A 15134-nucleotide genomic window follows, 5' to 3' on the forward strand; every position below is an offset into this window, starting at 1 on the left:
GCTGTTTTGTTCTGAAACATGCTAAAATTGGTCACGTTAAAGCCCAGATTCTTATCTAGGTTTTAATTTAAGCACTTTGTCTTATCATCAGGTCAGCAAATGTGTGTTAAATATTACACTTTAGATCCTAGTCCAAGCAAGACTTTAGTTTACCTTTCAAGCCTTTCTGTAAAATGCAAGATTTTCAATAAACCTGATAGTGTTTTTTAACTGAAAACAAACAGTTTGTTAGAAGAGGTACTTTTCAATCAAAACTGAAACAGCAGTGCCGTAAGTTTTGTCCATATGGACTGGTTAGGGAAAAAAAAGTGCTTTTCAGAGACTGCTGTTCTATCATACCATAAAGAAAATTTACTGAAGTCATTACTCCTAGCTCAGTGTATACCGTAATGAACTGTCAAAATACAGATGGTGAAATTATTGGTGTAGAATGGTTTATAACTCCTTATTAAGATTACTTTTACAGCTGTGTTGGTACCAGACATTGCTATAATTACCTCTATTTCAGAAATTTATTACATATAATCACTGAGTCTTTTTAAAACCTCACACACATTACTCTTCAGGATCATCTTAGTGATCTGATCATAGCTAAGGCCTAATTCACACTTAGAAATGTAGTCATTACACCTATGCCAGTATAGTTACCCAAACCCTTCTTAGTGCAGAAGAAGTGCTTTCACCATATAGCTCAGTGAGCACTTTTAAGTCAATCTAAATCATGTACACTAGGGCTTTTGCCAGTATAGAAATGTCACAAAAAATTCAAAACAAGAACACCAACCACCACCACCCTCAATGTAGGCATGGCCACAATTACACCAGAATAAAAGTGCTTTATACCAGTAAATATCTTCAGCAGCACCAATAGCCACTATGGACCTGGGGGCAAGGTAGGGGGAGGGGAGCTGTCTCCCTGCCCTTGGAAGGGATGTGGTGAAGAGCAGAAAGATGGTGTACAGAGCAGTCAACCCTGCTTTCATCATGCTCCCACATAGTTGCTCGTAGAGTTGCAGCACAGCACTTCGCGGTGTACCAAAAGGTCCCGGGGCAAGCAGCCCCTTTGCTCCCTCCCCACCTCCTGGTCAGTGGGTCTGTACATCTTATTTTGTTTTCTGAACATGGATTAAGACTTCCATATTGGTATAACTACATCCACACGAACAGGAGTTTTAATATATTGATTAATATAATATATTTAATATATTGTAGCAATATTGATATAGTTCAGGTGACAAAACATTCTAGTGTAGAACAGCCCCAAGCACTGACTCACTGATGAGAATTTATTCTTTTTAAATAGCTGGCAGGCATCAATCTTGTACAGGAAAATAAGATGCACAGAGATTCTCATATAGAAAGCATTAAGATGCAAAGTGCTTTATAAACATCCATCATAACAACACCCTTCCGAGTTATGTGTTTGTGACTCCATGTAGATCTCTAAAAATGGCAATACTGCAGCCTGAATGAATTGCTCAAAGGCATATCACATTGGTGACAAAATCAGGATTAGAACCCAGATTAGCAGCTTCCGATTCCCAGTTTTGTGTAGCCTTTTGATAGTCACTAAGTTTCAAATGAATTATATTACCAGATTCCAGATATACTGACTACTTAGACTTAAACATTCCATGTTTAGCAGAAAAGTCATTATTATGTTGCATGAGTTCTTACCTATTACAACAGCTATAGCTCCTAGTGCCAGTCCCAATACCAGTATCAAGGGTGCAATGAGTAATTTTCCAGCTGAAAAACAAGATCATTCAAAAAGTAAAATAAGTTATTTTACTTTATTATCTTCCTGGCTCTTGAGACATACCTCAAATAATCTAACCACATAGGTACCTCTGAAATTAAACTGTTTGTGTTTTAAAGTTTTACTGGTGTTCCACTTAGTAACACAGTAAACCCTTGATTTAATGGACTAATGCAGTGACGGGGTATCTGTTAATGATAAAGTCCATTAAATCCAAATCAGCAGGACTGGAGGCACCTTGCAAGTATAACTTGCCGACAGACCCAGGTTGCTGGCCCCAGGGACAGAACCTGCGAGCATAGGGTCTAAAGCCCTGCACTCTACCACCTGAGCTAAAGGCCAGCTGGCTCTGAGCTGAGGCTGTAGAGCAGAGACTTCAGTCACCCCAAATGAGGTTTCAGTGCCTCTGGGTACTATACAAGGAACATTAGGGAGTGAGACCTGGGAAGAATGCAGCAGGCTTGGGAGGGAGCTCAGCAGCGGGTTCTTTGTGCAGTTTACAGAGCAGAGCCTCTGGGCTTGCCTGCCACAAGTCGCTCATCACTCACCCCTGGCGGCCCCAGCCACAGTGGTGGCTCCTCCAGCTCTAGTGAGTCACTGGCATTCACAGGGGAGTGGAGCAGGCGCTGGTGTACAGCATCTATTATTTCCAAAGTCCGTTAAATCAAGGGTTTACTGTATGTTTAACTCCAGTGAGATACTATTTGTAGCAAACCAATCTTTTGCTCTTCCTGAAGGCTAACTTCTCACACACATACCACATACCTTTGTGCCTATCTCAGCTCTCACCATGATCTTACATCTATTACTAGTTCTAATTTTAAGACATTTCAGGACTAAGGGCAAAACAACAGGCATTCACCACTCAGTACTTCTGGCATCCTCTGGGGAGGCTCTACAAGTCTACTTCATTCACCCCAATACCATCACGAGGAAGATGCCCACTGAAACAGGCATCTTGGAGATCCTCAGCCCAGATCTACATGAACCTCACTACACAGCAGCAGCACCAGCATCTCATACAGACATTACCAACTGATAGCTAGCTCATTTAGGGTCTGATCCATCGCTATGTGAAAGCAGCAGTAGTGCCTTCTGACTATCATGATGCAAGGCCAATCCTTAAGAGCATCTAAGCCTGTTTTCAATCAATACCTACAAAATGGCATGGGTCTCACAGGCCTAGGTGGCAAGAGTTGTGCTGAGTAGAGGAGCATAGACTTTACCCTGTATGGGTTATTCTTCCTCAGATTTGTATTTTTTCAGTTTACGGCTTGTAGAACTGCATGGAAGGACTGTTCAGCCAAAGACTTGCCAAACAGAGAATCTGGATCAAACTAGAACCCATGCAATACAATTACTTTGTCTAGCTGATACAGGCTGAACTCTCGAAACCACGCTAGTTTCTCTCCATGGGTTTGCATAGGATGTAGCAAAAATGGACTCTGGTCAAGCTGCCTGAAAACATGAAAAGGGCTGTAAATGCCAAATATTTTTTTTCTTAATGCTCCAGTAGTTCAACTGGAGATGTAAATTTCAATAAATCAGTAAATTAGGTTGTGACATTGAGAAATTACTCTGGCAGCAGTGTTCCCTCTATTTTCCCCATGTATGTGCATCACATACCACGATCTCCATATTGATGCACATAACAAAATTCATGTGGTGGGGTGGACCTCAGGGGTGAGGGGGGTAGGGGAAGGGAGCGAGTAAAAATCAATACACCCCAGGATGAGGGATTTTCGATGCAAGCTGCCCAAAACTGCAGTTGGTGCGGGGGGGGGGGGGGGGGGGGGGAAAGAGAACTCTCTCCAGCCATGGAAGCTCTGAGGCAGGTCTTGGAGGGAGGAGGGTAGAATATCTCCTCTTCTCTCTGCCTCCAGCAGCTCTACAGCTGGAGTGAGGGGACAGGCTCCCAAGTGCCTGTACAACTCTCAACAGGCTGCTGCGCAGCTTAGAGGGAACTTGGTTTGGAATGAGAAGAAAATTAAAAATAGATATCCCAGAACTACAGAGTGACTAAGATTAGGTTTTAGAGAATGATTTCAACAATCAAGAGAATAATGATGTAGTCTTCTCCAGAAACGAACCACTAATTTTCGCAGTTTGAAGGGAAAACAAGATGTTTCACAAACATTTAACACAAGTCTGAAAAATGGAGCATGTTGAGTGGGAGAGAAGGGTTCTGAAAGTCTGATTAATTATTAAAAGGAAAGACTTGGCAAATTCATTATCTGTGTTATCATAAAATGTAGATGCCTTTCTGAGGATCAGGACACCATTGTGCTAGGTGCTGTACAAAGAACAAAACAACAGTATATGTACCAAATAAATTACAATCTAACACAAGACACAATACATGGATGCAGATAGAAAGGTGGGAACCACAAGGAAATTAGACAATCGAGGATAAGCATATAGACAAAACCCATCAACTTGGCATATACATTTTTAAAAAGCAACCATTTGTAAAATATTTGAATTGACAAGCTATACTCATGCTTAAACATATGAAATGTATTAAAGTAAGCAGTGTGTTTGCTACTGAAGTTTTACAGAAGATCAAATCATTGAACTGCTAGAACTTGGAAACAACCAGCTGAACAGCATGGGGAATCAGTTTCTGGAGAGATAAATCAGAAGTAGCCTCCTCTGCAGGTGCAGAGAGTGTATTTTCTACACTTCAATTCAGAACACTAGTTCATTCAAAAATGAGAAACACAGTCATAAAAAGTCCAAAAGCTTTCCCCCTCCCTGAGCCTTCCAATCTGTGAAAGCCATGAAAGGATGAAATCTAATAGTTTCAAAACATTGAAGAATACGTTGATCAGAAACAATAAGTTCAAATAATTAACTGCGTGTAATAATTCCTTTAATACAACTTGGTTTATATTAACAAAAATTGATAAACTTTCTTATTCTCTAACCAGAATAGTTATGGCAGTTTACTGAATAAAAATATTAAAATACCACCTGTGCATTTTAAATTGAATTACAATTACAATGAAAAAATAGCTTAACACATTAAATACAAAAAAAAAATCTAGAAAAAAAAAAGTGTGTCATTCAACCATTTTCTAACAAAATATTTAAAAATAAAGAATCTGAATAAATGGATGTTAATCTATTGGGACAGACTGTACCCGTTTGCTCACCACTTCTCAGGAATATGAGGTTGGTAACTGGTGACATGGCTTCCAGGGATGACACCGGCCACATGTCCCTGCCCCAGCCCTTCCCTGTTTCTGCTCAGTCCATGCCATGCTCACCCCTGCCCACCATCGCTCCTCCCTTCACCTGCCACTTCCGGTGAGTGAGGTGGCAGTCCCACCCCTCACTAAGAGTGGCACAGATGAAAAGCAGCGCAAGCTAGGAAGCTTGCACTGCTCTAGGGCTGCCCCATGGAGACCACCCTTATCCATTCTCCAGAAGCAGTGCAGCGCTGATGGTGAGTTGAGGGATTCCCCCCTCCTCTAGACACTAGGAGGGTGCATTTGACCCCTGTGCACGTTTCCACACATTGCCCCTGAGACTGTGATAATTTTTTTTTTTTTTTAAACAAATTATACCTTGTGAATTGCAATTAATAACTGAAAACTCTAAATCTATTAAGTATTATTGTCCTGCTAAAATGTGTATAGCAGCATCATTTTATGTAAAATTACAAGATTGTTGCATGAAATTATTGAGACATGTTCCAACTTAGAAAAGAAGCGCAAACCAGTTCCTCACAGACAAAAAGACAGTCAGCCACTCATCCAACCCAAAAGCAGTGTTTCACTGTGGTCATCACATATGTGAAAGCCACATGAAAGCTCACGTCATAGCTACTAAGCATAGCAAGACTAGTATCTGACTCCCCCCATTACTTTGTAGATTAAGGAATAACTCAGCTGCCATTCGCGATGCAGTGAAACCTATCAGCATTTTCTTCAACAGCTCCAGATCCATTCCCAGAGGAGGCAGAGCTTGCAGCAAAATAGCAGTTGAAAAATGGTGCCAAATACAGACAGAAGCACAAGGATTGCTGGGAAAAGTGATGCATCACAGGACATTGGGACTGGATCCAGAATGCTCCACAACCCCTCCTCAACCTTCCCACAAGCCACAGCAACAGAGAAGGAAAAGGTGCTCTGTGGGATAGCTGTCTGGAGTGCAGCATTCCAAATGCCATGGCAAGTGTGATAACACTACTGCTCTGGCAGCTGACAGTGGGGACACGCAACAGTAGTTCAACTGCAGTACTCTGAGTAGCGCAGTAACTTCCAGCACTTTGCATCTGCCAATGCAGGAAAAGCCTTGGCATCAGAAATTAGATATCTTACTTCTTTGTAACCAATTCTGAGTTTTATACCTCATTACTTATCACTTAATCTTTCTGTAGTTAATAAACTTATTTTTGTCTAAAAAACAAATAAACACAGTGTGTGTTTGGATTGAAGAGCCTGGAACCTGAGGTAATAAGTGTTTGTGCATATAATTTTCTGTTAATGAAACTGACTTTCTATGAGCTTGTATTCCACCAAAACAAAGAGTTGAGCAGTGCAGTGCAAGATGCACATTTCTAGGGACAAGCGTGGATCTGAGAATTTGCTGGTGTCTCTTGGCAACAAAATTCAGCAGTGGCTGGCTAAAACCATTTATATAATTCATTTGGGAGAGATTTTTGCATCAATGCCGTGTCCTATACGCATGTGGCGAGTAGTGAATGTATTGAACACCACAGCTCTAGAGGCTGTATGTGAACTGGTCAACAACAGCTGTTCTCACAGCAAAGCAGGGTGAAAGGCACCCGAGACTGGAAGGTTGAGAGGACAATGCTGCTCAAATTCTCCAGCTGTACCCAATGGAATGTCATCTCTCTATAGTTACTTAAATTAACAAACCAGAAAAATCTCCTATTTTCTGATATAAATTGCAATTAAAATTGGTGATTTAAATCAATCCACTCCAGTTTATGTTGGTCAGCATGCTAAGTGGCAGTAAAAAATCCCCCCATTTACTGCTTAACAGATCACCTTTTGTGGGATTTAGCTGAAAAAAGAGTATTTGTATAAAATGTATAAAGTAACTACATTTTTAAAAGGTGAAGGAATGCAACAGAACCTCTCTGTCAGAATGAATGGAAGTAATAAGGAGAAAACTTCAGTCAGTGATGCAGGAAGGGAAAGAGGAGATTTCTCATCCCTGGAGAGGAGTATCTAGAATACTGCTTGTAACCAGTCCATTTGCGGCTTCAAATTCAGTTAATATAGTTTCTGAAGTTACAGTTGCAAGATGTATTTAGGACAATTAATCCTTTGTACTGCCAGTTCAGAGATTGTCCATTGGGGAATATTTTCTACAGGTATATCCAGTGTTGACTTTAAGCTGAGAAGCAGATAGGATGCAAGTCCACAACAGAATATTTGTGATGAGTCATATGAAATAAAAGAATAAATTATAATGAATTACATCACTAAAAAGGGGTCTATTACAGGCACCACTAAAGAACTGGTTTCTCATTGTAAACAGAATGCACTTTATAGGTATGACCTCTACACAAATCACACTGGGCAAGACACATGGATGGTATAAACTGGTATAGACCCACTGCCTTAAAGTGAAATATTTGTCAATTTACACTTACTGAGAATCTAGCCCAAATAAACACAAAAGGATCATGACACTGTCAATTACTATAACAGGAAACCTTAAATGCTGAGAAACACTGGAAACTAAACAACCAAACTTAAAATAAAATAGAATTCTACACCTTCATTGTTAAAGCAAAGTTAAGAATATGTCAGAAATGGAGGTTGTTCATAAACACTACAAATTATGTTTGTGCTTTCAAAAGTTTCTATTCAGAATTAAAATGACGCTTTTGGACATCTGAATTTAAATGAAACAAGAACTTTACCATATCAAATCTCTTTTTAAACTTTTTTTTTTTTTTTTTTTTTTTTTTTAAAGGAGCTAACATTTCCCACAGTACTCTGCTACACAGGATTTGGTTTGGCGTTTTTTGATCTTTGATTATGCGCATCGAGTTCCAAATGAGGTGTGTGGTACACAGGCTGCTCCTAACACTGAAGTTCTACTGTCTCCTGAGGTAAGCACTGTCTTACTGAGGTAAGCAGTGAGGTGGCAAAGTTTGCAGATGACACCAAGTTGTTCAGGACAGTCAAAACCAAAAGGGATTGTGAAGAACTACAAAAAGATCTCAGCAAACTGAGTGATTGGGCAGCAAAATGGCAAATGAAATTTAATGTGGGTAAGTGTAAGGTAATGCATGTTGGAAAAAATAACCCAAATTACACGTACTACATGATGGGGTCAAATTTAGCTAATCAGGAAAGGGATCTTGGAGTTATAGTGGATAGTTCTCTGAAGACATCCACGCAGTGTGCAGCGGCAGTTAGTAAGGCAAATAGGATGTTAGGAATTATTAAAAAAGGGATCGATAATAAGACAAAAGATATCATACTTCCCCTATATAAAACTATGGTACGCCCACATCTTGAGTACTGCGTGCAGATGTGGTCTCCTCACCTCAAAAAAGATATATTGGCATTAGAAAAGGTTCAGAAAAGGGCGACTAAGATGATTAGGGGCTTGGAAAGGGTCCCATATGGGGAGAGGCTAGAGAGACTGGGACTTTTCAGTTTGGAAAAGAGGCGATTGAGGGGCGATATGATAGAGGTATATAAAATCATGAATGGTGTGGAGAAAGTGAATATAGAAAAATTATTTACCTTTTCCCATAATACAAGAACTAGGGGACACCAAATGAAATTGATGGGTAGTAGGTTCAAAACTAATAAAAGGAAATTTTTCTTCACACAGCGCACAGTCAACCTGTGGAACTCCTTGCCCGAGGAGGCTGTGAAGGCCAGGACTCTATCAGTGTTTAAAAAAGAGCTTGATAAATTTTTGCAGGTTAGGTCCATAAATGGCTATTAGCCAGGGATAAAGTATGGTGCCCTAGCCTTCAGAACAAGGGCAGGAGATGGATGGCAGGAGATAAATCACTTGATCATTGTCTTCTGTTCTCCTTCTCTGGGGCACCTGGCATTGGCCACCGTCGGCAGATGGGATGCTGGGCTCGATGGACCTTTGGTCTGACCCAGTATGGCCATTCTTATGTTCTTATGTTCCTTCTATATTTTGGCACATATCATGTTGAGAGCTTTTTGAGAAGAGAGAACGAGAACTCCAAATCCACTGCAAATCACTGCACACCTAAATTTACTCCTTCAAAATAATGTTACTGTGCATGCATTATTAACATTACTTAAAATAAAAACCATTGTTCTATTGAGTTATATAGACAAATTTAGAGATTGAATTCAACCACTAATGTGATACTGAGCGCGTTACATCCATTTGTGCAAAAATCTGAATACATTCTTAACCATGGATTCACTACAACATCTGTACAGTAAACCCTTAAAATGCACGATTTCGGTTTGTGCTTAACTGGCATTAATGCAAGTTAAGTGCAACTCAAAATCCCGCTCCCCCCAGCCCTGGCTCAACCCCCCCACCCCGCAGCACCGCTCACCACCCCAGCTCACCCCTCCACCCCTCACGCAGGGCTCTAGCTCAAGCCCCCAGGCAACTCACCACCTGAGCATGGCTCCAGCTCAAACACACCCTCCCACTCCCCTGCCTGGGTTCAAAGCCCCATGCATGGCGCTGGCTCTGGCTCATCACCCCTGTGTGTGGCTCTCGTTCAACTGCCCCCACTGTCCTGGTTCAACTCCCCCCTTCTCCCCCGGTTCACCACCTGAGCACAGTTCCAGCTCAACACCCCCTGCCCTGGTCTGGCCCTGGTTCGAACCCCCTCAACTCACCATCCCCGTGCATGGCTCTGGCACAAACCTCCCACCCCAGTTCAACTGCCCCCCCCACACGCAGCTCTGGCTCAACTCCACCCCCCAAAACCCACTGCAGTCCTAACCCACCCAATGCTTCACCCCCCGACCACCCCACTGCACCCACCCACCACCAGACTAAGCCTTCCCCAACTGTCCCTACAAGGGAATACCTGTCAAAAGGAGCTCCAGGTGCTCCTGCTGCTTCCCTGGCTGCAGAATGTGCATTTCACCAGGGAAAAAAAGCTGCCTCCCGACTTATGCGACATTACAGTTATACGAGGGTGCATGGGAATGCAACCCTCGCATAACTTGAGAAACTACTGTATTCATAAATACATGGAAAACACAAATACATGCAGGTCTAGCTAGTCCAGGCAATTACTACTCTCAGCATCTCATACATGAAGACTTATTACCATGTCAATTGCAAATAAGTTTGGCATCTGCATATAGATGTCTAATGAAGACTGCACACTGGGGACATTCACTGGTTTCTGCAGTGCAGACGTTGCATATACGCAGTGCTTTTTCATATTTAAAAAAAGGGCGGGGGGTGCAGGTAGTCAGCTGGCTCCTTGCCTCCCACCCCCTGCCAATCCCATGTCTCTGGCTGCTGAGGTGCTGGTACTCAGTACTGGCAAGTACCAGCACGAAAAAGCACTGCATGTATGCACTCTTTTAAACCAGGCACTCAGTCATGAAAAGGGAACAGGGAGCAGAAGATGGGGGCGGGGAAGGCATAAAAACATACTATTTCTAAGGCTTAGAACAAGAACAAGTTTAAACAGTTATTTCTGATATAAAAACTTCAGTTGTAATAGAATCTGATTTATAGTTTGTTGCTTTGCCATATTAGATGGCATGTAATCAGTAGTGCAGCATGAGTTACCATTTAATTCACTTAACTGGAGTCAAACGATCCCTCAAATTTAAATGAGCTCGGCATTTTCTTCCGGCTTTCAGTGATCAATGAAATTCTCTGCCATAAACCCCTCAAGTTAGGCTAAATCTACATTACAAGCACTACAGCTGCAGAGACATCACTGTAGAACAGCCACACAGACGTGTTACAGTGATGGAAGAGATTTTTCTACTGCTGTAGTAAATCCCATGCTGTAGGGTGATGGACGAATTCTTCCACTGACCTAGCACAGTGGTCTGCAACCTGTGGTTCCAGAGCCATATGCAGCTCTTTAAGGACTTTTGCTCCTGAGACTATAATTGCAAAGTTTAAAAAACACTTTGTGATTATTTTCGATAAATGGTGAACCTGTAAAACCTCAAGAATGAACAATTCATACCTAAACAGCAACTGATATGTGATCCTGAAACACTGGATAGCTCCCCTTTAATATGTACAGTACATAATGGGATATAATACTGTATCTGTTTTGATCTCTTTGATTTTTGAAAAGGAAAAAGGAAGCTTGTGGCATTCCTGGTATAAAGGACAACATGCATTTTAAGAAAGAAAACAAATTAAACATGAAGTAAACTTAGCATAATTAAAATGGGCTCAGGAGCGAAAGTAAGGAAGACAGTAGCACAAGCACACACATGTAAAGTATGAGGAAACCGAACATGTAAAAAGTTTCTGAACATCCCGTACTAAACATGTATTGCATTACAAATCATTGTGTGTGCTATTCTCAAAATAGGGGTAACAAAAAGTATGCTTTGATATTATTTATCCAGGACTGTCTCATATTCACATACAATGCAGTTCTTGAATTATTGCATTTTTCCAAATTTTTTAAAAATGCCTCTTCTTGCTACAGTAAACTTATTTTCATATCTTGCATTCTATTTTCTAGAGCTCTCAAATAACTGGCATTTTAGCCATAAGTAAATTTTAGTTATGTCTTCCATAAGTACAGTGTAGTAAAAGTAAATACAAAACAAATACAGCAAATATAGTAAAAGTTTACCGTGTACAATACTACTGTTGTTGGTAAATACAGTACTCTGCATACATGGTGTTTGTTACTAAATATCTAATCCTATTCTTCTTTAGTGTTATGCATTGCTAGGTAAACCTCTCTATAATCCAGGACATTTGAATATCTACCAGGTTCCTGACCCAGTGGCTTCTGGATATGAAAGAGTTTACTGTATTTTGGCTGATGACCCCAGCCTACCAATATTTATACTACACCCCTACATGACACAGATCAACCTAAGTTTTAATGACAGAGCAGGCCTTAGTCCAGGAGTAATCTATTTTTTGTGACTGTCCAACTTTCTTGGTTAAGATATAGGCAAGGACCATATTCAAGAGAAAATAATAAAGAATAATGATGATAGTAAGTAAATAAAAAGATTTCAGGATCCATTCAAAATCTGGTGGTCCAGATTTGGCCTGTGGATTGCCTATTTATTACCCTACCTTAGTCAGAGCACTCTATTTTCAATAACTCAGCCAATGAATGCTACACAGGGTAGACATGAAATTCCGCTAATTTTTTTGCGCGCCAGATGCTTACCGTAAGGGATGAAAGATGGAAACAAAGTGAAGACAAGGGTGATCACTTCAGCCCCTTTCTCTGATTTCTTTTAATTCCAAAAGTAGAATTACACTACCCTCCCCCCCACCAACACACACACACCCCTTCCCAAATCCCCAAATTATGTTTTACAGTCAGATGAAATTTCAAAAAAAACAAAAACCCCAGACTCTGGGCACAAGATGGTGAAAAATCTTACTAGGTTTAGCTGATCTCACAAGATTTCCAACAGTCAATATAGTAGAATTCAAAAGCAGAGCTTAAATCTCATATATACCTGCTCAATTTCAGCATTTCCTACCTTTCTGAATGAAGGAATTAAGATAAATTCACTAGGGACTCATGCCATTTAATTCATAACATTCCCCTGATTCAGAAAACCAAATTATATGCTAAATCTAATCTGCAACCTAATACTTTCCCTTGGGCAATCTCAAATCCTAATTAAATTCAAACCATTCTGGTTTTATTTTTCAATTCTCTGCTCTGAGATTTGTTGAATTTTTGTTTGCTTTGTTTCTACATTTTGCACTCTAGCAACATTTAAAAAGTTTGTCTCCTTTCTGTTACAGCATGGAAGATGTTAGCACCACGTACATCAACACAGAATTCTCAGATGGAGTGACCCTAGGGCTCAGATGAAAAATCAGACAAAGAGTTCAAGTTTAGAGAAATGAGTGCACATGCCTAGTTTTATGAGGCCACATTTCTAAAATGTGCTATCAACAAAACTTTAATTACACATTTTGTTTTACAATAGCTTTATTGTATTTTAGCACACACTTATACCTACACACTTGGAACTAAAATCTAGATTTTTCATGACTGCATGTTCTTCAACAGGTTCATACCAATTTTCTTGCACACAAACCAAGGGCTGTATTTGTAATCCCAGGTTCGATTCCTCTGTGTTAACGATGCTTTTATGAATGTGATGAAAAAACACAGTGGAGAGCTGCTGCTACTGTTAGCAATGCTACCACAGAGTGAGTCTACAAAAGCATATGGGCAAATCATGATTTAGTGCAACGCAGAACAGCGTCTGGTCCAAGAGATGAACCACTCAGTAACAGCTCTGTATGCTGCAGCCCAGTACAGCTGGGATTGGTTAATTTCAGCCAGGCCATCCTTTCTTGTCAGCCGAGACTTGAGTAGGCAAGATAGCAAAATGGAGAGCCAGAAGAAGAGAGCATTCGTCTGACCCCAACACAGAGTTGCAGGAAGCCAAAAAAGCAGATTTAAAAAACAAAAATCCACGTGCAAGACCTCTTCTCAGTGCTCCCACTTCTTGGGTTTGAGTTCTGAGAACAGCTGGACAGCTAGCCCCAGGCTATGCCAAAGTGAAGAGTAAAGAGGAGCCAAAATGAAGCTAGTTTCACCTACAAAGCTGTAGCATGGGCTTCATCACTGGAGGCATGGTGTACTCTGCCACATTAGGACACAGGGCCTTGTTTCACCCTACCCCACCTTCCATCCACACACCTCTCCTCACTGGCCAACCTGCTGTCCCCACCCTGCCCACTTTATTAGCCATCTTCCCCTACAGCGCAGAGCCTGGTACCTAATACAGAGCAGTGAGAAAACACAATTTTAAAAAAAAAACAAAAAACAAGCACTGGTAAATATACTGCTCTCACCAAAGTGTGCCTGGCTTCAGCGAAATATTTAATTAGCCTTGCAACACGTACTGCCTACTGTGAATAGCTGTGGGTACTCGGCGGAACTTGAATGTCTCCTGAGCGGCCACTCAGCTTACAGGGAACGCTTTACGTTCACCCTTGCTTCTTAGGATACAACACACTATAGAAAATTAATTTAAATACTCTAAGTCACAACAAAAGAATAGTAAGAAAGTCCGAGCACAACAACTAGAAGTTTGTCTTCTCAGAAGTATATGCTTCGATTCTCCATTAAAATAATTTTATGTTGAGATCCAAGGTTTTTTTCCATTTGCTTGCTACAGTTATGTTCCAATTATGAAAACGTTGCACGACAAGAGAAGTCCATTTGAAAAGTAAAGTTGAAAGACCTGATTTGCCCAGAACCCATTAATTAAAAATTCCAAATTGGCTTACATTTTAAGCAACCCAGCTTCTTTATAAGGGGCCTTTGCTCTATTCTGGACCAAATGTTGATTGGTTAACACAGAGGTGGGAAACATATGGGCCTTGAACGAGATCTGGCCTCCCAGCTTACTTTGATACTGCTTGAGACAAGAATCCACGCTGTGTGGAGAAGCCCCAAGTCCCATTGTGCGGACTGAAGTGCGAGTGGAGACCCAGCATCCCAAGCTGAGTGAGAGTGAGTGTTTTGCTTTTTTTTTCCCCTCCCTTTTTCAGTTGGAGGACAGGTCAGTAAGTTTTGCTTTGTTTTAGCTTCTCACCTGGGAGCCAGGTAAATTAGGTGCTTTTATTTTCATTTTTTATTTCTCTATTGCCACTTGTGTGGGGGCCCCCAACTGATTTTTTTCTGTGGTCACTGACCCCTAAACAAGAAAAGGTTCCCCACCCCGGGTTAATACTTTTACCACTCAACACATCATAATGCTGTTCTCTGCAAGGCACATCATCCACTCACCACAGACAGAGCCTCGCACTAATCTCCTTAAATGCGGTCTCTCAGGGAGGTAGCGATATTTGCATCCAAATATACTGAGGTTTGACGTGTGATCTCCGAAGAAACGGAGCTGGCGGTATCTCTCCCCACATCGGTAACAGAAATTAGTGTTACACTGTGAGCAGGTCATGTGGTCACATCCTTCTGTTCTCTGGATGTGGATCTTTATGAGCACAAGAGGAAGAAAAAGAAAATATTAATTTAAACAGAAACAGTAAAGCAGGTATTACCTAACAATTATCTGGAATGAAGATCAGATGAAGAGCCACCAGGAGTATATTAAGATTAGCTGGCTTGCTTTATTTGCCAAGTAGAGTGTTATCACCTGCTCTTACTAGCTAGGCCCCATTAATGAAACCTAAACCTGAATTTTTGCAACAGCATTATACTGTT

At 40.9% G+C, this 15134-nt stretch overlaps 1 protein-coding gene across 3 annotated transcripts in view; it reads right to left on the reverse strand.

The window, feature by feature from the left end:
- RNF217 (ring finger protein 217) overlaps positions 1 to 15134 on the reverse strand; it is a 79361-nt gene that overhangs the window by 12804 nt on the left and 51423 nt on the right. For 2 of the 3 annotated variants that reach the window (XM_074990629.1, XM_074990627.1), the window contains 2 exons: positions 14703 to 14904; positions 1678 to 1749 (listed from right to left, as the gene is read on the reverse strand). In XM_074990629.1, the coding sequence (XP_074846730.1) occupies positions 1678 to 1749; positions 14703 to 14904 (274 nt within the window). Of the gene's footprint in view, positions 1 to 362; positions 395 to 1677; positions 1750 to 14702; positions 14905 to 15134 lie in introns of those variants that run through there. The other variant, XM_074990628.1, reaches the window with a different exon arrangement.

Source organism: Carettochelys insculpta, chromosome 3, assembly GCF_033958435.1.
Source record: "Carettochelys insculpta isolate YL-2023 chromosome 3, ASM3395843v1, whole genome shotgun sequence".
Taxonomy (NCBI): domain Eukaryota; kingdom Metazoa; phylum Chordata; order Testudines; family Carettochelyidae; genus Carettochelys; species Carettochelys insculpta.